The sequence below is a fragment of the Coffea eugenioides genome, chromosome 2 (genome assembly GCF_003713205.1).
Source record: "Coffea eugenioides isolate CCC68of chromosome 2, Ceug_1.0, whole genome shotgun sequence".
NCBI lineage: Eukaryota > Viridiplantae > Streptophyta > Magnoliopsida > Gentianales > Rubiaceae > Coffea > Coffea eugenioides.
In genome coordinates this window covers 17,360,526-17,380,540 of record NC_040036.1, presented here as the reverse complement: position 1 = coordinate 17,380,540, position 20,015 = coordinate 17,360,526, and the positions used below count along the sequence as shown (strand labels likewise).

The 20,015-nt window shown below is 37.0% G+C and overlaps 5 protein-coding genes across 8 annotated transcripts; 1 reads left to right on the top strand and 4 right to left on the bottom strand.

The window, feature by feature from the left end:
• Nucleotides 1–6: 6 nt before the first annotated feature.
• Nucleotides 7–3,206, bottom strand: LOC113761001 (isoflavone reductase homolog PCBER-like). Of its 2 annotated transcripts, none has more exons than XM_027303788.1 (5): nt 2,952–3,206; nt 2,624–2,758; nt 1,120–1,357; nt 688–891; nt 7–518 (listed from the first exon to the last, which is right to left on the bottom strand). In XM_027303788.1, the coding sequence occupies exons 1-5, from the start codon at nt 3,132–3,134 to the stop codon at nt 352–354; spliced, it is 927 nt and encodes a 308-aa protein (XP_027159589.1). In that variant the 5' UTR covers nt 3,135–3,206; the 3' UTR covers nt 7–351. The 2 variants fall into 2 exon arrangements, with proteins under 2 accessions (XP_027159589.1, XP_027159590.1); XM_027303789.1 differs by having other exon boundaries at nt 2,624–2,713.
• A 998-nt stretch (nt 3,207–4,204) lies between these two features.
• On the bottom strand, nt 4,205–6,861 carry LOC113762129 (probable pinoresinol-lariciresinol reductase 3). 2 transcript variants are annotated; one of them, XM_027305419.1, is made up of 5 exons: nt 6,522–6,861; nt 6,263–6,397; nt 5,327–5,564; nt 4,973–5,176; nt 4,205–4,560 (listed from the first exon to the last, which is right to left on the bottom strand). In XM_027305419.1, exons 1-5 carry the CDS (start codon nt 6,714–6,716, stop codon nt 4,451–4,453), a joined length of 882 nt encoding a protein of 293 aa, XP_027161220.1. In that variant the 5' UTR covers nt 6,717–6,861; the 3' UTR covers nt 4,205–4,450. The 2 variants fall into 2 exon arrangements, with proteins under 2 accessions (XP_027161220.1, XP_027161219.1); XM_027305418.1 differs by having other exon boundaries at nt 4,205–4,550; nt 6,522–6,857.
• A 1,089-nt stretch (nt 6,862–7,950) lies between these two features.
• LOC113762681 (syntaxin-112-like) lies at nt 7,951–9,644 on the top strand. Of its 2 annotated transcripts, none has more exons than XM_027306240.1 (3): nt 7,951–8,131; nt 8,288–8,375; nt 8,457–9,644. In XM_027306240.1, exon 3 carries the CDS (start codon nt 8,469–8,471, stop codon nt 9,357–9,359), a length of 891 nt encoding a protein of 296 aa, XP_027162041.1. In that variant the 5' UTR covers nt 7,951–8,131; nt 8,288–8,375; nt 8,457–8,468; the 3' UTR covers nt 9,360–9,644. The 2 variants fall into 2 exon arrangements, with proteins under 2 accessions (XP_027162041.1, XP_027162040.1); XM_027306239.1 differs by having other exon boundaries at nt 7,951–8,197.
• A 432-nt stretch (nt 9,645–10,076) lies between these two features.
• On the bottom strand, nt 10,077–12,596 carry LOC113761656 (laccase-11-like). Its single transcript, XM_027304732.1, has 6 exons — nt 12,434–12,596; nt 12,192–12,343; nt 11,824–12,068; nt 11,593–11,721; nt 10,560–11,489; nt 10,077–10,440 (listed from the first exon to the last, which is right to left on the bottom strand). The coding sequence occupies exons 1-6, from the start codon at nt 12,545–12,547 to the stop codon at nt 10,310–10,312; spliced, it is 1,701 nt and encodes a 566-aa protein (XP_027160533.1). The 5' UTR covers nt 12,548–12,596; the 3' UTR covers nt 10,077–10,309.
• A 1,125-nt stretch (nt 12,597–13,721) lies between these two features.
• On the bottom strand, nt 13,722–15,676 carry LOC113758276 (putative pectinesterase 11). The gene is made up of 5 exons (XM_027301202.1): nt 15,435–15,676; nt 14,971–15,130; nt 14,645–14,833; nt 14,225–14,460; nt 13,722–13,935 (listed from the first exon to the last, which is right to left on the bottom strand). The coding sequence occupies exons 1-5, from the start codon at nt 15,674–15,676 to the stop codon at nt 13,722–13,724; spliced, it is 1,041 nt and encodes a 346-aa protein (XP_027157003.1).
• Nucleotides 15,677–20,015: the final 4,339 nt, after the last annotated feature.

Sequence of the window (20,015 nt, the reverse complement as noted above, 5' to 3'; positions counted from 1 at the left end):
ATGCAATGAATTAACACATGATTACATTTAATAATTACGCCACGGTGACTAGTAACTAGGCAAGGCTCTAGGCCAGCCTTAAATGGAAGGCCGTCTATGACAACCTTAAAAAATTCTAGCCTTGTGACCTGTGTCCATCATGCATTAATCATAGCAAGCATTACAGACTTGGAGAAAAATTTTTAAAAAAAGATACAAGATTTATCATAGCAAGCTTCTTAGATTGGATTTAGTACTAAAACTGGAGGGAATAATGGTCCGGTAAGATTAGCACGTGAAATTGGTCATCATCATCATAACTTGGAAAGCGTCGAGAAGGGATCACAGAGGAAAGGGAACAAGCAAGTAATTTCAGACTAATTGGTCAAGCATCTCATCCACAGTAGCATATTTGACATCAGGGAAATGTTCAGATGCCTCTGCTCCAAATGAACTATCTATCTCGAAATTGGTATGATCTCCCTTCACATATGCTGTGTGCAAGATTGACAATATCGCATTCATCGGGAAAGAAGCTTCTGCAAGAAAAATAAAATAGAGGTTGATATCTAGTCAGCAGAAAGATTTTTAACTGCTGCCTGTAGGAGGGTTCTAAAAAATTGATGCCGAGAGTTACATAATAATAGTGATGGCAGCATTTAGGCTTCTGAAATTCCCAGAGCCAAGAATAGAAACTAATTCTCTGACCTTGAATATTCCTCAGCAGTTGCTCCTCAGAAATATACGTTCTTTCCAGTGTTTTACCAATTTTTTTCTCCCACAAAGATACAAGCTCGTTTAGTGAAATAGTATTTTGAGGTGGTCTCACATAGAGAACCTTATTCAAGGTCTGTGGATCATCAACAGCTTTGATAGTGTAGATAGCAATATCTTCCTCCTTACAGTAAATGGCTGCATTAAAGAACAAAGCTGGATGATGTGCTTAAGAATGAATACTCGAAAATGAACGTCCCTAAGATTTTCATGTGGATCTAGCATTGCGGAGGATAATACAATGAACAAGCTACATGAGTCATGCATTGACCACACGGTGTTGTGAAATTTGACTTTTAAAGACAAGGAGTACATGGAATGACAGTGTTACATATATATAAATATATGGAGGCTATGGTGATTTACCTTTTGGATTCCCATCCCCGAAGATAACAACTTTATCTCTTGGGGGAGCAGTAGCACCTGGTTGTGACAGTGTTCGCAGAAAATAACCAGCGAAAAAATTGTTTACAACATAAGTAAAGGGAATTCCTTCAGCCTCAACCATGCGGCGAATTCGAACTTTGGCATCATACATGGTTTTTGCAGGCTGGACAGGATGGACACGATCCGCATCATTCCCAAACTCGGAAGGGAAAAATCTCTACGGAAATGAAATGCTTTGGGCACTATGTTAGTAACAATATAAATTCATCAAAGACCTGAATAGAAGCATCTATCCTTGTATGTGCACTATAATACAAGGCAAAGGTTCCTTTATGGATCAAGAGAGACTCCAAGCTTTACATGGGGGAAAGGGAAAATGAAGGGCTTAGAGTAGAACCAAGAGCCTCATAGTCACCTCTTGGGGACAAGAACAATCCCCCCACCACCCCCCCCCCCCCCCCCTTTTTCTTTTTCTCCAAAAAAAAAAAAAAGACAGGAAAAGGGTTCTATTTGGATGGTTTTGTAGTATTATCATCCCTGGAAAATGAGACCAGCGGCAAAAAATTCAAGTACAAGGAAACATAGAGCAGAACTGTAAACATTTCTTGCACACAAACAGGATATGAGAAGTTCAAAGCATTCAGGAATTTATTTTTTGAAGGCCCTTACAACTATCCGTCCTCTGGTGTGTGAGTTCAAACTAGAATTGGTCGCTTCAAGTAACAGAAAGATAAGTAACTGAGTATGGAATGCTGAAATCACTAATCCCACCATGAAACAAGAATTGCACTCAGGCAGTCAAGCACAGATTCCAACACAATTTATCCAATCATGCAGGCATCGAATACAAAACAATTTCATTCAGTTAATGTGCCCATTAAGAGAAATATTTGTGACGATACAATTCACAAGCCAATTCTTCAAATAAAGAGGAGACAAATAGCTGAATCTTACCAATTTTGTCATGAATCAACGGATTGAGTTTGGACTCAGGCAGTCAACCAACACAAATATCAAATCAAGAAAACAATGACAAAACAATATCTACCATTCACGTCAGGATAGGCCTTGAAAAGGAAACATAAAATTAGAAATCTAACACAAAGATCCTATAAGCAATTATTTGTCTCATTTCTATCTTTTGTCATATTAGCATATTTGTCTCCTATTTCCACTTGGATGTTTTCTGACAAATTACAATTGATAAGCTCTGGGACAGAAATGTGCAAGTGTTCAAACAAAATTTCTGCATCTCCTAATGCTTTCTGCAGTTCGGGCTACATTCATTGTCGCACATGATTTGTTGAATTGTTTTATATAAACTTGGCTAGACTGGATCATGACATTGGCCAGTGTTCCTCCACCTGTCTTAATTATCTTATAGCAGCATCGAAGGGTAGCTCTGATCATCATTAGAGAACCTCAATTAAAGATCATAAAGCACATCCACCTGATGACAAGGTTAAGTGAAATAGAAAATCACCTTGACATTACCAGCTTCCTTAATAGCAGCAATGATGTTGGTCTGATCAGCCAACTGCTCACGGCCAACGGTAGAGATTACCACGTCCACCTGCTTTATGGCGTTTACTAAGCTTGCATGATCATAGATATCTCCCTGTCTCCGGTCAAGGAGAAAAGGGCAAAAAAAAGAAACAAGTAAAGTAAATCATTAGCATTTATATTACACTTCCTTGATTGTTTAGCGACCTTAAATTAAATGCGCATAGGATTTTGTTAGTGTATAGACTAAATTGGTAAAGAAATGGCTGAAAACTTAAGCGCACGTTAATAACTATAATAATACAAACATAGAGTAGAGTGACGCCGGAGTTCCTGAAGTTCTGAACGATTTGGGACTTGGAAGGATTAGAGAGGGTGGATTCTCTCATTAGAGCAAAGGTCGGATGACGCATTTTGGCGCTGGTATCCACTATGAATTTTCCGATGTACCCAGTGCCACCAATTATCAGAATCTTGCTCTTTCCCGCCATTTCTTGATTTTCCGGCGAAGTCAAAGATGAAAGAATATGTAGCCCAGTTGTAGCGGAGAGAATTAGCTGAGCGAGTCGGCAAAATAAATTATGCCTGTAAGAGTCGGCAAAATGAATTTAAAAACCTATCTGGCCATTGGATTCGCATCTTCTACTTTTGGCAACAAAACTAATTTAATTTACAAATCACTCAATCAACTTCTAAAGTGTCGTTTGGAAAAAAAAAAATTCTAAAGTGTACTACATATTCCACAAGCTATTTTAATTTTACAAATCACACAATTAAGTTCTAAAATGTAGGGTTCCACGTTGAAATTTAAAATAAAACTATGAAAGCTAATGTAACCACCTAAAGTATAGCAATTAAAGCTGAGTAGGTGATTTAATGTAAAATCATTTAATAGATATGAAATATGTAGTGACCATACCATATTGTTTGCCTTCAAAAATTTTTTCTTGTTAGTGTTGAGAGATTCGGAGTACAATGATATAATAATAGTTTAAATATAAAATGATCGTTTTTATCTTTTTTGGAGTGTCATCAAAGCAAACAAGAAAACCACGTATAGCAAGAAATTGGTAAGAGCAAACAGCCAAAAAAAAAAAAGAGTCAATCAACTATTTAAAATTGCACCATTTGGGCATCAAACTTTTCCTTTGATTTAAAAGGGTCATTGAACTTGTAAAAGTGTTCTTGTTTTTTTGGCCATTTCATTAAATTCCACGATAGTAAAAAATGCATCCATGTGAGCAATACGCTTGAGTTTTCAGGGACAAAAATGTCTCACAATCCTTTATGCACATTTAAAAAAGATTAAGAATCTTTTGATTTTTCAAAATTCACTAATTTTCTCTAGATCTTAACACGCATAATTGGGCATCAGCGTGAAATTCCCCCAGTGTGCTTGTGAAAAGCTATTTCCCAGTTCACGATAGGACAAGCCTTGCCCAAGTTAGCTCACCAAGACGACCTCAAGAATGTTGGATACTTGGAAACGGTCCTCTAGTCACAACTCACAATTCAACGTAAGCGCTATCACGCCCGAAAACCACAGAAACATAGAAATAAATAGAAAGTCGCTCAAAAATGGAACCTAAAAAGAAAGGGATAATTTCAGAAACCTCCCTTGAAAGTGTGTGACAGTATCACTTAGCACCCCTAAACTTTAAAAAATATCACTTAGCACCCCTTTAACTTTTAAAGACGTGCATTTCTTAGAATGAAACAGCAATACGACAGCAAGCAAATTCATAGTAAGGTATCTAAATACTCGCTTATTGTAGTGTACGTGACTTGCGGATACAGTTGTGTCCCTTCAACTCCATTTGAGGACTCGATGTCGTAGTATGTCTGATCCCCCTTTACAAAAGCAGAATATATGAAAACCATCTCCATGCAATCCGGGTATGGGGTTTCTGCACATTGCTACTTCATGTCAATAAATGCCCTCGAAATCAACCCAAAAAAGAATCACGTAAAGCCAGTTAGCAATTGATTTAGAAAAAGATAATACGAGCACAAAATCTTGTGCTTGAGCCAACTACCCTATTGTTGTATCTTCTAAATCAAGAGAAACAAACATTTCTGTATAGTTGCAAAACTCTTACAGGGTCTGTTTCCGGTCATTTCTGTAATACCAAATTTTTGTTGCTTTCTCTAAACTCTTTTCATGGCATTGTCTTCAGAGCAGTCGGACATTTTTGTGTTAAAAGTTTTCATTCTGTTTTCGAACTAAATAAAAAATTTACCTTCAGATGATTGACCGAAATCTTAAACTAACTGCAATAAGTAGCTTTACCTCTTTGTGCGTCAGCAAACCATCAATAAACTCATGTACCTTTAATTTTCTCAAGTAGCTCTTGTTCTGTGATGCAAGTCTTCTGAAGTTCCTTGCCAATTTTAGTCTCCCAAATCTCCATCAGCTCATTCATGGAGTAAACGTTCCCTGGAGGTCGCAGATATAGTGCCTTATTTAATGATCGTGGATCATCCACAGTGCAAACAGTGAATGCCGCAACATCACTTTCCTTCACAAAAACACCTGGAGAAGATGAAACTACTTAGTGTTGAGAGTACAACCAAAATAAATTAATCAAAAGAAACTAAATACAGAGGCCAGATCATATGTAACATACAAAATTTCCAAGATAAAAGGAGATCAAGAGGCAATAGAACAGGCACTCCAGCCTACCTTTAATAGTTCCATCCCCGTATATAGTGACTTTGTCTCTTGGAGGAGATTTTAAGCCTGGTTGCACGAGCGAGGGAAGCAAGAACCTCATAAAGAAGTTGCAACAAATATAGGTGTAAGGGATGTGTTCAGCCTCTATAAGACGCCGAATTTCAGCCTTTTTTGAATAGAAGCTGTAGTCCAGGTCGGCTACTTGACTTTTGTCAGGGTCTAAACCAAACTCGGATGGAATGAACCTCTGCAATAGTTCATATTTTGTTGATATAGCAGTGAACAAAAGCAGTCATCCTGCAGGATAACAGTACTTCAATTTGGACAAGAAGATACAGCATGACCAATTATCAGACCCTATTCACCAAGATTTCTAGTTCATTCAATTTATAGGTGTCTCTACCGTGCATGTAAGCTACCTTATCACACTACTTAGTGCCATCTACGGTTTTGGGAATTCGCGTTTGCCACCGTAAACCTGAATTTTCGACCAAGCTAAAATGGTGCTACAAATAAAGGTTATCCTAGATAAATCATAATGATGCATTTTTTAAACTATTGTCTAGTTGGGAAGAGTACTCTTGGTCCTGAACAAACTTAAATAGGCTAATCGACAAAGGCTTTTCAGGATTGTGGCCAATATTAACCTTTTTGTCTTCTTAGCCATAATTTTGACAAGCTTAGCTTATTTTTGTTTTAACAGCAAAGGACCTTGCCAAGCAGTCTATTCAACTGTTAAAACTGCCAAAATTCATTCTCTCTATGTTTTAATCACGGATTAGCGAACTGAAAAATTCCAAATATATCTGAGAACCTTAAAGCAAACACTACTACATCACATCACTTGAAACCATATACATAATTTGGCATTTTCAAGACCAAAAAAAAAAGGAAGTAGATGCAAAAGCCAAAACTATTCACTTGGGGGCAACAAAAAAGAAAAACCTTGATGCAACCAGCAAGCTTGATAGCTTGGATGAGGAGCTTCTGATCGAGGACATGCTGGGACGGAATCGAACAAATAACCACATCGACTTTCTTGATTGCTTCAATGAGGCTGTCTTCGTCTTGCAAAGAGCCCTACATTTCATTTAAGGTTTTTAACAGTGCATTTTGAGCCAAATCAAAAGGAGAAAAAAAAAAAGGATGATCAAGTAAACTACTAGTGTCTTCTACTGCTAGATAGGAGGAGAAATGGGGGAACCTTGAGTAGGGTAACGCCGGCATTGGAGAGGAATTGGAGCTTCTCGGACTTGTTTGAATCAGAGAAAGCGGAATCTCTGACGAGGCCAAAAGTGGGATGAGAGGCACCGACGCTGGCTTTAGCGAGGTCAAAACCTAGGCTACCAGTGACCCCGATTATCAGTATTTTGCTCTTCTTGCTGCTGTTGTTGGTCATCTTCGTCTCCACCCCGCCGGAGGTTTTCCTTTTTTTTTTTTTCAATTTCTTAGGGTCGTCGTACGACTTCGTTTTTATTAAGGTAATTGATCCACGTGAATGATGAATCACATCACATGTGGAAAGGCAGCGTCAAATTGTGCGTGCGTAGCACAAATGTACAATCAAAATCAACAATCATCCAAGGCGACGATTATCATGGGGTCAACTTTGGACAAGAATTTCATGCAAAAATGGCCAGAGTACCGTACGTGTTTGGATGGAAGGTTAATTGGAAATTATTTTGAATAATCATTATCATATTTTTTTTTTACATAAAATGAAAATGGTGATTAAATTGATGAAAATATAATAATTACAAAATATGTTTGCGATGCAATCATATTTTCAATCAATTACCAGTGTGATAGTACTTGATCACATGGTTCTAGTCCTACTTGAGAATGAGGTGATCAGCGAGTCCCCCTTTTTTCTTTTTATTTTCTTCTTTTTTTTAAAATAATTCTTTTAGTGACATAAAGGTGGGATTTTAAGAAACGGAAAAGGAGAAAGGAGTATTGAATATAAGTTCTCTAATTTTTGGAATCTTAATCTTGATAATGTTGAATCTTCTTTTCTCCTTAACCTTTTGCTCTTAAAAACGAAAAAGAACATATTACACGATCTCATAAATTTCTAAGAATTTCAAAATCCACATTACAACTTTGTGTTTGACTTTACACTTGGGGTGCATTTGATAAAATCAAATTTTAAAAATTGAAACTTGAAATGTAAATTTTGAATCTATTAAGTATAAAATCATAACATCTGCGCATATTTTGCACTAAGTGATAAATGAATAGTTTATCACTCACTTTTGAGATTAAGTTTGGCCTCTTAGATGCTCTATTTTCTATCAAATACGTTTGAATATGTTACCATTTGAATTAATTAAGTGTTGAATTGAATTATCAAACATAACCTTAGTTAGAATTGTCAAGTAGCAAAATTTGCACGAGAGCTTTTAGGAAGACGAGAGCTACTTTGGATTTGTCATTCTCCCAAAGTTGTTGTTGTTGGGCTTAATTTGAGCATCACAAGCATTTTTGGGTCAATATTGGGCTTGAGAAACCCAATAGCCAAAGAGGCCTCAACAGACCTCCCCCTGGCTGCCTCGCGCTTTTAAATTTCAAAAAAATCCAACGGAAGAACCACCGCCATAAAATGCCTGAGTCTCCCCCAATCCCCTTCCTCTTCCTCTTCCTCTTCCTCGCTGCTATCTGGCTTTTACTAGTTGTAGTCTGTAAGAGCACTGATTTCTACCCTCCTTTCCTCATTGGGCTTTTCAACCTGAAATATCTGTTTGTCTTCCGCTGTCGTTGAGCAACAACTGTCTTGCAGTTGCCGATATTAAGAAAGCGCTTCAGTTCTTCATGGTCCACTTCGTCCCTTGTCATTCTTTCCTGGTTGATTCTTGGAATTCAAGTCCCAAACAGTTTTTCGTACGATGAAATACGTGTTCTTCGTGTAATAATCTTCTTTTATTCACGTGATTTTCTAGAACATTATGGAATTTTCTTTCTTTGTTTCAGATCCTTGCTTGAAGATTTCGAGTACCCTAGAAAACAGGGTTCTAGAATTGAAACAGCCCAACAATCCCTTTTTCCAATTTTATCTCGGGTAAGTTTTTATCATTTTGTTTAATTTCCTGCTTTTAACACTCTCTGAAACTGACGGGGTTTTTTTTTTTGTGGGTGGTAGAATTGGGAAAAGATGAATGATCTCATGACAAGATCGTTTCTAAGTTATGTGGAATTAAAGAAACAAGCCATGAAGGACCTTGAAGCAGAGCCTGATATTGAGATGGGGCAACTTAACCCTGTTGATGAAAAAAACCTCTCCCAGTTCTTCGAAGAAGTAGGTGCTATCAAAGCAGATATGGAAGAGATCACCAATCTGCTTCTTGACCTCAAAGATCTCAATGAAGACACTAAATCCATTCACAGCGCCAAAATCCTTCGAGGCGTTCGAGACCGAATTAATTCTGATATGGTTACTATCCTCAGGAAGGCAAAGATTATCAAAGGGAGGTTGGAATTGCTTGATACATCGAATGCAGAAAATCGTGGTGTGTCCGATGCTTATAAAGCAGGAAGCCCTGTTGAACGAACAAGAGTTTCAGTAACAAATGGCTTGAGGATGAAATTGAGGGATTTGATGAATGAATTCCAGGGCTTGAGAGAAAGAATTGTTGCTGATCACAGGGAAGGTCTCAAGAGGAGATATTACAGTGCTACTGGAGAGGAACCAAGTGAGGAATTGCTTGAAAAGATGATTACAGGGAATGCGAAGGAGAGAGTTTTTGAGGGCAAAGCAGATTTGCTGTTGGAGAATCAAGAAAGGCATGAGGCTCTGAAGGAGATTCAGAAAAGCTTGACAGAGCTGCATCAAGTCTTTCTGGATATGGCAGTGATGATTGATAATCAGGGTGACCAGATAAATAACATTGAACAAAATGTGGCCAATGCCAAATCATTCATCACTGGCGGCGCAAAAGATCTTAATCGGGCAAAAAAGTTGAAGAAGAGGTCTACTTTGGCTTGTTGGGTCAGCGTAGTGGTGCTGGTGTTTGTACTGGTGTGCCTTATGGCAATTCTGTTCTGAATCTGAGATGACAAGAATAGTATAGCTTGGATTTTATAAGAGCTTAATTGAAGAGGCTTTTTCCAGCATTCAATTAAGCTTGAAGTTCTTGTCTGGGAAACGTCTTTTACTTTGTCTGATGTTCTGATTGTAAAACTGCACCTGTGATGATATCTATCCATCACTGTCTGCTTACTGTAATTTGAGCACAGAAACTATAGGATCCTTGAGATTCATATGGTGTAATGTTGGTGTTTCTTCTTTTCCTTGAAATGTTTTTCAGACGACATACTTTATCAGTATCAATTAAGTAGCCATTGGTTAAAGTTATGCTTGTGATTTCTGCATTGGATACAAGGTAAAACGTTATTGGGAAGAAGTGGGGCCTGGAAAACAACAGTGTAACAATTGTCAGGATCTTAATTAGTTTGCCTCAGATATCTTAATCGAATAAGAGACAATGGAACTCCATAATTGCAGGTTAGCAAAGAATTGATTCTCGATGTTTGACTCTTGGGTAAAAGAGAAGGAAGAGCTCGATTCTCCATCATGAATGGCAATGATGTTAAGCTAAAAAACAGATTAAATTTTTGTTTGCATGTGCATGATTGTTTAGAGCGCAATAGACATTTGATTCAACTTAAATACATCATTGGTGGTGATGTTAATATGAGGGCAATTGATTGATGTATGTATTAGGGATGTGATGAACAGATCTTAAGGGTAAAGCAGAGGAGATGAGCAAACAGGATCTGCTGTTATGCGTTATATCAGAATGCAGATCTGGAATTTTATTCCTCAGAATTGGTCTGAGCTTACATTTCAAAGAATGAAGGGATACAAAACAATTTCTTTGAACTTCTCATAATATAACACCCTTTCTTCCTGCATTTTGCAGGAAGGTTCACAATCAACTGTCAATTAATTAACTTTCCCCCATTTTGAAAAATAATCAAATCAATCAGGATCATCTAACAAGAGGGAAGATCTTTGGGTGGAGGTAATATAGTTTGATCTGGGCCTGGACCATTTTCTACCACAAAAGCTGTCTTGAGTCCCCAGCTTGTATGGAGCTCTAGGTGACAGTGTATGAACCAAACCCCTGATGAGAATAGAATTGTAGAATGTTTCATGTGAGTATTACATACATAACGATCTGGAAATAAAAATAATGTGTTCACCAAAATCTGATAGTTATTAATGTTACTGCATTGAGTTTACCTGGATTATCAGCCCTAAACCTTATAGCAGTCCAACCACCTGTAGGAACTCCAATTGTGTTTCTTTCTGGAGGATCAACCAAATTGTATTTTGCTGGGTCTTTCTTAGGATCAAAGTTCCCAATTCCAGTACCCACGACAAAGAAGTTGTAACCATGGAGATGGAATGGATGAGACTCCACACTGAGAAGATTGGTATCTTGTAGCACCAACTCGACCGTTGAATTAAATGCAATCCTACTAAGACGTGGCCTGGTGCTTCGCACAGTTCTTAGGTTGGCTGTAAGTGGTGCACCAGTGTAGTTGAATGGAGTTGGCGGACGATCTGGAAAATCTGTTGTAAAGACCCCTGTAAGGTTAAAATAATGTGCCTGGAGCAGACCAATTTGAGGCATTATAAAAGTGATATTGTTCAAGGAAGCAGTGAGTCGCGTCCCATTTTGGCAGGTAGGACATGGATTCATTCCCAAACCTATAGTGTAAAACAGATGCCTATCAACTTTAAGGGGCACATTTGCTGGGAATTGTGGTGAATTTAGACTTCTAAGCTTAGCGTTGTAGCTCAGTGCAAAGGAAGTGTCATTAGGAGCTGGTAAATTAGGAAGGCTAGGCAATACGTTATTTGGGACTCCTTTATACTGCAGAATAGCAGTAGCAGTTTTGTTATCAATGGGAAGCGGTGCATCCATGAAAGGCCTTGCAGCCATGAAATATCTACTCGAGATTTTATTGGCATGAACAAGAACATTGGTTGTCTGGCCAGGCGCTATCAGAATTGCATCAGTTGAAAAAGGTTTTGTATAGACTGCATCGACTTCTACCACAGTCATGTTATGTCCAGCAATTGCAAAGAAAAGCTCATCGTTGAGTGCAGCATTGATGATTCTGAAGAGATATTTTTTCCCCTGTTCAACTTCCACGGCGTATGTGTCTGTGCAAGATAGAAAACGGGAACTCAATCCAAGGAGTCATACACCATCAATATGCAGCTACCACAAAGCAGACATGCAAACAATGTACGTAGTAGCACATACGTTTTTCAGAACACGGGAAAAGTGGCCCTGGTTTGCCATTTATGGTGTGTGCATCCGACATCCTTGGAGGTAGTCCCAGCTTGTTACCTTGTTTAACCACCTCTTCAACATCATCATTCCACCATTCTCCTGCATTTTAAGCAAACTGTAAGTTCAGAACAACCGGTGATGTGCAATTAACGCAAATTCCCGAACTCAACACACAGTTTCTTTCGCTGATCATAAACTTACCTAAGACTAAATTGAATTCGAAATCGGGCTGAGGGAAAGGATATGCCATCCCTTGTTCAGGCATTATGACAATAGCCCCATAAACTGTGGCTCTCAGCCAGAAAATGTGTGCATGCCACCATAGCGTACCTCTCTGCCCTGTCACATTGAAATCGTACGTGTAACTTTGCCCCGTCTGGAGTGGACATTGTGTTACATAAGCTGGTCCATCTACCCATCCATTGCGGTATTGCTTTAAACCATGCCTGTATCCACCATTAATCAGTTTTGCATCATTGGTACGAAGAACAAGCCTTCTAGTATGGTATTACTATAATTTAGGCAGTTAGATTATCTCAATCAAGTGCTAATTAGTGAAATTATCCCACCAATGGATGGACATATTGTACTGCGCGTAGTTTGTAACATTAATTTGAACTCTATCTCCTTCTCTGGCATATATAGTTGGTCCAGGAAACATTCCGTTCACTGTCACAATAGGCTTCGCGTGGCACAACCTACTAACATTCTTTACTTGAATCTGACAATATTCGAAAGTGCAAGAATCAGCCCAAAAGTGCGCATTATATGTAAACATATTGTTTTTCTAATGAAAATTCGAATTTCTTACATCAAACTGGTACTGCTTCAGAGCGGCATTGACAGGAGGAAGAGAAATCCACCCAATGGAACACATGAATAAAAATGCACAATTCAAGTAAAAACTGCAGTGACGTCTCCCCATATTTCCCTTCCCAGCCACCCAGCCAAAATCTTTTCAACTTTTGCAGGGACTATTTTGTCTTTGATTGGCTGAACAAGAAAGTCATGCTTTGCACGATTTTATAGGACTTAAAAGTGAGTTGGGATGAAGGCCATCAATTTGTTAAGGGGAGAATTGGTGGCCTTACTAAATTAGGTTGAAAGTAAGGTGTTAACACAGTAGTATAACTTACAAGCAATATAATGACGGTGACCTCTAACTGGTCGGAACCCAACAAATTAGAAGAATAAAGAAGACGCAGAAACCTCACGTTTTGGTTTAAAAAAGAGTAGATTTGAGTATGAGAGGTACATACAGCCAAACGTCGACCAAGGTCCAGTGAGCTTTATCGTTAAGGATAAGGAAAAGTTTAAGATTTCTCCCAAGTTTTTTAGCTTTAGTTTGAGATTTTATTTCCGTATCGTAATTCTATTTCGTTATATACTTTTACCCCAAAAGAATCCGAGTTACTCCATTTTCTCTTGTTTCCATTCTGCAATTATGAAGTGGTTTATTGACATCCATGTTCAGGGCCACAGGCACAAACTTTTTCGCATGGTTAGTAGTACTTGGCAGTACTATTTCGGTCAGAATTGAACCTGCTAAAATATTTTCAAGTATTACCTTCTTGAGTTTTCTTGGAGGTGGGTTGTGTGGACCAAGTTTTTGGTGTAAAATTGCCAAGAAAAAAAATAGGGTTAAATTACTGGTTACAATGTTTATTGAGCCCCAGAAAGAAGAGGACAATTGATGACATTGCTTCTAAGGATTCTGGCTTTGGCATGCTGAAGTGTTTTGCTTATCAAGGTAACCTATGTAAATGCAGGATAAAAGAATTAAAAAGAAAGAGAAAGTAGGCATTGGGAAAGTGGTATAATTTGCCAAAAGAATTTACGATAGAAGGAATTACAAGCCATACAATCAAGAATAACTGACTTAGCATTTACTCTGTATACAAAAATAAACAAATCAAGATACAGCAGTTCCTCTGTCTGTATAATTACATTATTACGTATTTTGTCTGCAAATTTCTTGTGAAGCCATCTGTGATCATGAATGAATACAATACTTGTCATTGAAGCTTTCCCTTTTCATTTCTCCAGTGGAGTGGACCAGTCATAATCAGAATTAATAACTTCATGGGGTACTTGCTATTCTAGGTTTTCCCTTGAGCTTTCAGGGTTGAAATTGTTGAGCCAGTCTGCTGTTTGAAGTGGGTCGGGACAGGTCTCAGCCAGGCTCGCCCTCCTATCATGGTCTTGGTCAGAAACGGTGCTGCGTCGTGATTAGATAGGCTGTGATACCATTTAACCCTGTTTGACCTATTGGCACCAGGGCCGTAGCACTTGTATTCACCAAAGTAAGCCGTACTGCAATTCCCTCAAGAAAATAAGAAAACTTAGTACAAGTACTTTGTTAGAAAGCTTGCTTAATGTTCATAATGTATAATTTCGGGATCTATTAGTTAACATAGTGCATATCTCCAAGAATTAGTTTATCATTTAGCTAAGGAATGCATCTTATTGTACAATGAGGTAGTACATTAACAAGCAGAAGACAGTCACTTGAGCTTTTAGTAATTGATGGACATTAGCTGTAGCATAGGCATCAGTTTTACATCCTCAGAATCAGTGGATAGCAAAAAGTACGTAACTATACCTTTGCTTGCTGGGATCACCCCAGTCGTTCCATCCCTCTGGCAGTATCACACTAGACATGTAGGTTAGGGCGAAAACCACCCTGGAGTAAGGTCCCCATGGCCGCCCAAGAACAGTGCTCCCGGCACCAGTTATCTTACCACCCAAGAATGTAAATCCAGTATTTTCCAGAGGAGAACTTCTTTGTTGAGCTGTGATAGCTCCTTCATTTTCTGCTGTCGAGTGCAGATGGCACCTCTGCAATGCAAAGTCCATGATTATCAGTTGTCTTAAGATAGTTGTGATATCTATATATATAGACTGTTCTTTTTTTTTTTTCCATTCTATATATAGATATTTGTGATATCTATATATCTCACATTTCTCTATGAAAGTACTTTCCTACATCATGCTTCTAGAAATATGTATTATAGGTACTTACTTCAAAAAAAGAAGCTCCATTTCCGCATATGAAATCGACGCCTCCTTCAATATAACAATTGCTGTAATAATGCCTTCCTGCATCATCTAGGAGAGTGTCTTGATAGGAGACAATCGCGCAACCGTAAAAAGCAGCTCTATCTCCAGACACTCTCAGTGCAACGGCCTTGCCACTTGTTCCATAGGTATTCTAGACCACCAACAAGTACTAGACGTTTCAATGAACATCCGTGTAGAATAAAACACAAGTAATTTTTGATTTTCCAGGGTCATTATTATTGCCAATTATCGTCCTGTTTCATAGTAGTGCTAATTCGAGATGTATACCTGAATTGTTAGATAGCGTCCTACAAAATCAGAAGCCAATACTGCCATAGTTGGAGAATCATATATTTCTCCAGTGTCATTCCATGTTATGATTGTTTTTGAGGCTTCTGTTCCGCTCAATGTTATGAAAGGCTTATCCGCCGGCACAACAATTTTCTCCCTGCTAGTCAGAAATGATTAAACACTTTCCATCAAAATATACAAACATATATAGTCACGAAATACACACTACTTATCTATCTATAGAAAACCCTTATTCCCAAAAAAAAAATAAAATTCAATAATATGGAGTACTTAATTTGGCAAAACTTTCAGTAGCTTTCTCACTAGAAAAAGGGTTATTATACAATAAATGCTCTTGCAAAGACCCAGGCTACTGTTAGAACGGGCTAGGAAAATTGGATCAGGAACACATATTTGGTGAAAGACTAAGAATTTGAATTTTGGAAGGCTCATAGCTAGACCTGTATACTCCTGGCTTGACCCAGATGAATACTAGTTCAGAGTTGTTAGAAGGGACAGCATTGATGGCATCCTGTATTTTGTCATAATCTCCCATTCCTGACTGACCAACCCTAATGAGAATAGCGGTGGACATGTCCATTGGGGTGCTTGTGCTAGAAGAGGAAGCCATGACTAAATTATCCAAAACCAGTTTCACTAGCAATATAACGCTAGCATAAATCATGAATGATGGAGCACCCATGTGCATCGGTAATACTGTTGGATCGTCTCGATGGGGGTGCAGCGAATAAACTTTTTACTAAACAATGATAGAATGAACTATGAAGCAAAGTGAAGACAGAAATTGGCCGCATGTGATGAGAATGTCAGTCCCTTAATATAAGGCTAGCCCGGAGTAGACTGTCAACGAATTGGTGGCTGATTAATATTCACATAACTGAAGTTCCGAGTTTTTGGTGAAGAACTTCACGTAAGCATGCAGAGACAGAAAGAAAGAAGGATTGCTCTCATATGAAGCAGTTGCCAGCAGGCAGTAGTACTCAACTGGTTCTGATGTCAATGACTCGTTTGATCATATTGTCAAATGTCATGCACCTTCGTCACATTCACTCAACGCGTTAAACATGAGCAGATGGGCTTACTGCATTAACAATTACTCAACTTCGTGACTCAACATTCGCAGCCACATCTTAGGCTAAAAATTCAAGAAACTTCCTGCAATAATAGGAGGTCAATTTTACACAGCTCCCCGATTTTTGTTTGTTTGTTTTTTTTCCCCCTTTTTTCCCCCCTCAAACGTACATGCAGGGATGGAGATGAGAGCCAAACTCGTGTTTTGCACAGAAATTGCAGCATCGGATCATTGCCTATCAATTTACTCATCATACAAGTGTCCGTGAACTAGTAGATGGAAAAAACAGCCAAATGGCAATTAGGTCTAATCTCTCCCATCTTAATTAGCATGGAATCTTGCTTTATTATATGTTAATGGAATTTGAAGTTCAAACTCAAGGAATGTCTTTCTGTTTTGGTACGACTTTAGAGCTTGCGTATGCAATCCTAAATCCGTCCAAAGCGTTGGTCAAAAACAAGAATTAATGCACAAGGAATGAAGAATCAACTAATAAGAGCGGGTAGAGTATGCTATCCATGTTTCGTAATAAACACTATCCGTTGTTTTCTTGGTGTGGAGGGATGAGATTTACCAAAAAAAAAAAAAATTGATAGCGATCTTACGACAATTTTGTCCATTACTGCTACATTTTACATTCAGTCCACGTTTTCCATGAATGAACACCTGTTTAACACGATCTAAGTGGTCGTATTAGCTAAGATCAACTTTCAGTATTAATGTATCAATTTGGATTACATGTACTTTATTGGCTACAAATACTTGTAAGCCATCATTGATATTCTGACAAGTGATATCATGTATTCATCATGCATATGTAGAATGAAGTACGTGCTCCTCATTAGCTTTAGAAAAATACTGTATATGAATAGAAAATAAACAACTCTGTAAAGAATGGGATATAAATCAAGCTTTTTTTAACTCAAATCGATTCACGAAATCTTATGTTGTGATTTATGATTGGTCTACCTAAGAGTTGAATATGGCACATAATATTTGGTAAAACCAATTCAATTGGTCCGAGAGTGAGATATTTTATGACATTTTTAAATTTCTTATAGTATTTTATGCACGTTAATTCTATACTTCTTTAAACATTCACTTACTTGTTCAATTCGTCCTGAACTTGGGACATGTACGATTATGATTTTCGTGCAATTATAAACTTGTTGTATTTTTTTTTTCAATAAATTTGTGATGTATATTAGATGCTTTTTTTTATGCAAATAAATTTTATTTGTACACACCAACTTAATATATGAATAGAATTGTATATATAAATATACTCTAAATTCTGTCGGAAATACAATAATCGCCCGTAAACCCATCAATCTCAATCGCAACCCATCGGTCATTGGAGCGGGTAATTACGTTCACAAACTATGGTATTTCATCATTCTTTTCGGTGCTTTTTGGATGGTATTTGGTTGCATGGCTGGCTCGGGAACCAAACTAATCGAAAGCAGAAGAAAGAACAACCAAATGGGATGACAAAACACAGGCAAAATTCGGTGATAAAGACAGAGGAAAAGAAAAAAGGGAAAAAAGAAAGAGAATTCGGTAAAATGTGTCACTAGCAATCCATGATGCATGTTCACGAGGGGGTAAAGAAAGAATTAAGAAACAAAAAAAGCACTATGCGCTTCCTAGGTGCAAATGAGTTAAACTTAATCGATCGATTTGCAAGTTTGCTTAGTCAAAATTCCAGGTCAACTTTAATTCTATACTTCTTTAAACATTCACTTGTTCAATTTGTCCTGAACTTAGAACACAAACGAACATGATTTTCGTGCAATTATAAACTTGTATTTTTTTAAATAAATTTGTGATGTATATTAGATGATTTTTTATACAAAGAAATTTTATTTGTACACACCAACTTAATATATGACTAGAACAATATTTGTACACACCAACTTAGAACACAAACGAACATGATTTTCGTGCAATTATAAACTTGTATTTTTTTAAATAAATTTGTGATGTATATTAGATGATTTTTTATACAAAGAAATTTTATTTGTACACACCAACTTAATATATGACTAGAATCCTTATACTATATAAGAATGAGTTTGGGTCAAAGAATGACTTTGAATTTCAATCGTAAGAGTAGGGGCATTTTGAGATTGTAAGGTTGTTTTGAGTGTAGTTATATCGTTGGGTACTACTTAAGATAGCATGTGTATTTTTATATTTACTGAAATGTTCTTGTGATTTGTTCAAAAGTTTGGGTATTTTGAAAATGTGTGATTATGTGGTTGTCTTTTGTACAATAGGTGTAACCCATGATAGCTTCTTTATTGGTGTAATTACTTAAATATCCTTATAGAGGCATTGATTGGCTTGTGTTCGTTAAATTATAAGTAGTATCAATTATTACCATTGCTTTACTATTATAACTTGAAGACATTCAAATGCCATTTTCATCTCAATTAAAGAGTTTATTAAGGAATTTATGACTAAGCATCAGTTTCATCTTCATTTATTCAAATGTCCTCTCCTTCACATTCTTCCGTTATGTTCCTTTCATCGTCCAGTAAATACTTATTTGTACTGCTATTGTACTCTAGATTTCAATATGGTTTTATGCTAAAACTATTCTTGGTGGCTTAGCTTGAGGTGAGCTTTTATTATGTTTTTATGGTATGATTTTCTTTGTAAAATCATAGTTTCTATTGTGAGCTAAATGCTTCTATTCCGAAATTAGATACTCTGTTAGCATAATTTAGTGTTAATATTATTGCTTCCCACAAATTTGGTTACTGTGTACAATTTAAACAGTGTGATTTTGTTGGAATAGGTTTGGAGCAACTATGAGAAAAAGTTTTTGCAAGGAGTATTTGGAACAAGGTAAGCCAAAAAACTACTGCAATTGATGCATTATGGTGTGGTTTATACTGCAATTGAATTGTTTGAATGGTGTGATTTCTTATCTAATTGTTTGTTTTGGTAATAAGGTGATTCATTTATGCAATTGATTTTGGTGATAGTTAGATTCCGAGTCATTTTAAATTGGTAGTTAATACTTTGTCCTACTGATTTGTGTTTGTATCAAAGTTTATTCTTTCATGTATTTGTTTCTATATTTGCTTAAGCTATTCATCAGAGTACTTGACTTGAATGTGGATGATTGGAAGGTTGAAACGAATAAAGAATAACTACCAATAAGACTTGAAATCCCAAGTAAATCTACCTCCAATAATCAAACAAGTAGATGGCTAAAGTCCTCTCCCTCTTAGTTGCAATTTTCCCACTGATGATCAAATTATGAACGTTGTGATCATGTAGTCCCGTAGACCTTTATGTACATTTGGAATTCTCCTAACTTTTGGGAACTTGGTGGAACTCCTATTATTTTAGATTGTCTATTTAGACTGTTAAATCATTGCCATGCACACAATTTTCTCATGATTATTTTCCTGTTTAGTTCTTTTTCTTAGTTTCCTGTTTGGAGATGAAAGTTCCTATAGACATTTAAACAACAATATAATTTATTCTTCTGCTTTTATGACTTCATAAGTGCATTTTTTATGTAACATTTGTCTAGGAAAAGAGTTTCCTGAAGATGATAAAATACGAAAACTCATGCTTTATGCTGGTGCTAAACACGTTTTACATAAGGTTTCAAATTCTAGCTTCTTTAGTGTTGAACAATGAATTCCAAACTTTCTTTGTCGTATTTGATGATTATTTCTTTTTAAATTGTACTATTATTTGTTTGTTAGTAGTAGCTTGCGAACCTTGATTTTCACTAGTATGATTTGATTCTGTTCTTAGTATCATTTTATTGTGTACAAGAATCAAGTACTACTATCCAATGCCATTTATTGTTAAGCACAAGCACTTCTATGTATTATTTCTTCCTGTTAAAATATATATTTTTTTCCTGTCTGGATAGTCTTATGTTTCTCATTTCTAAGCTGGGGATATTTCTCTTCTGTTTGCT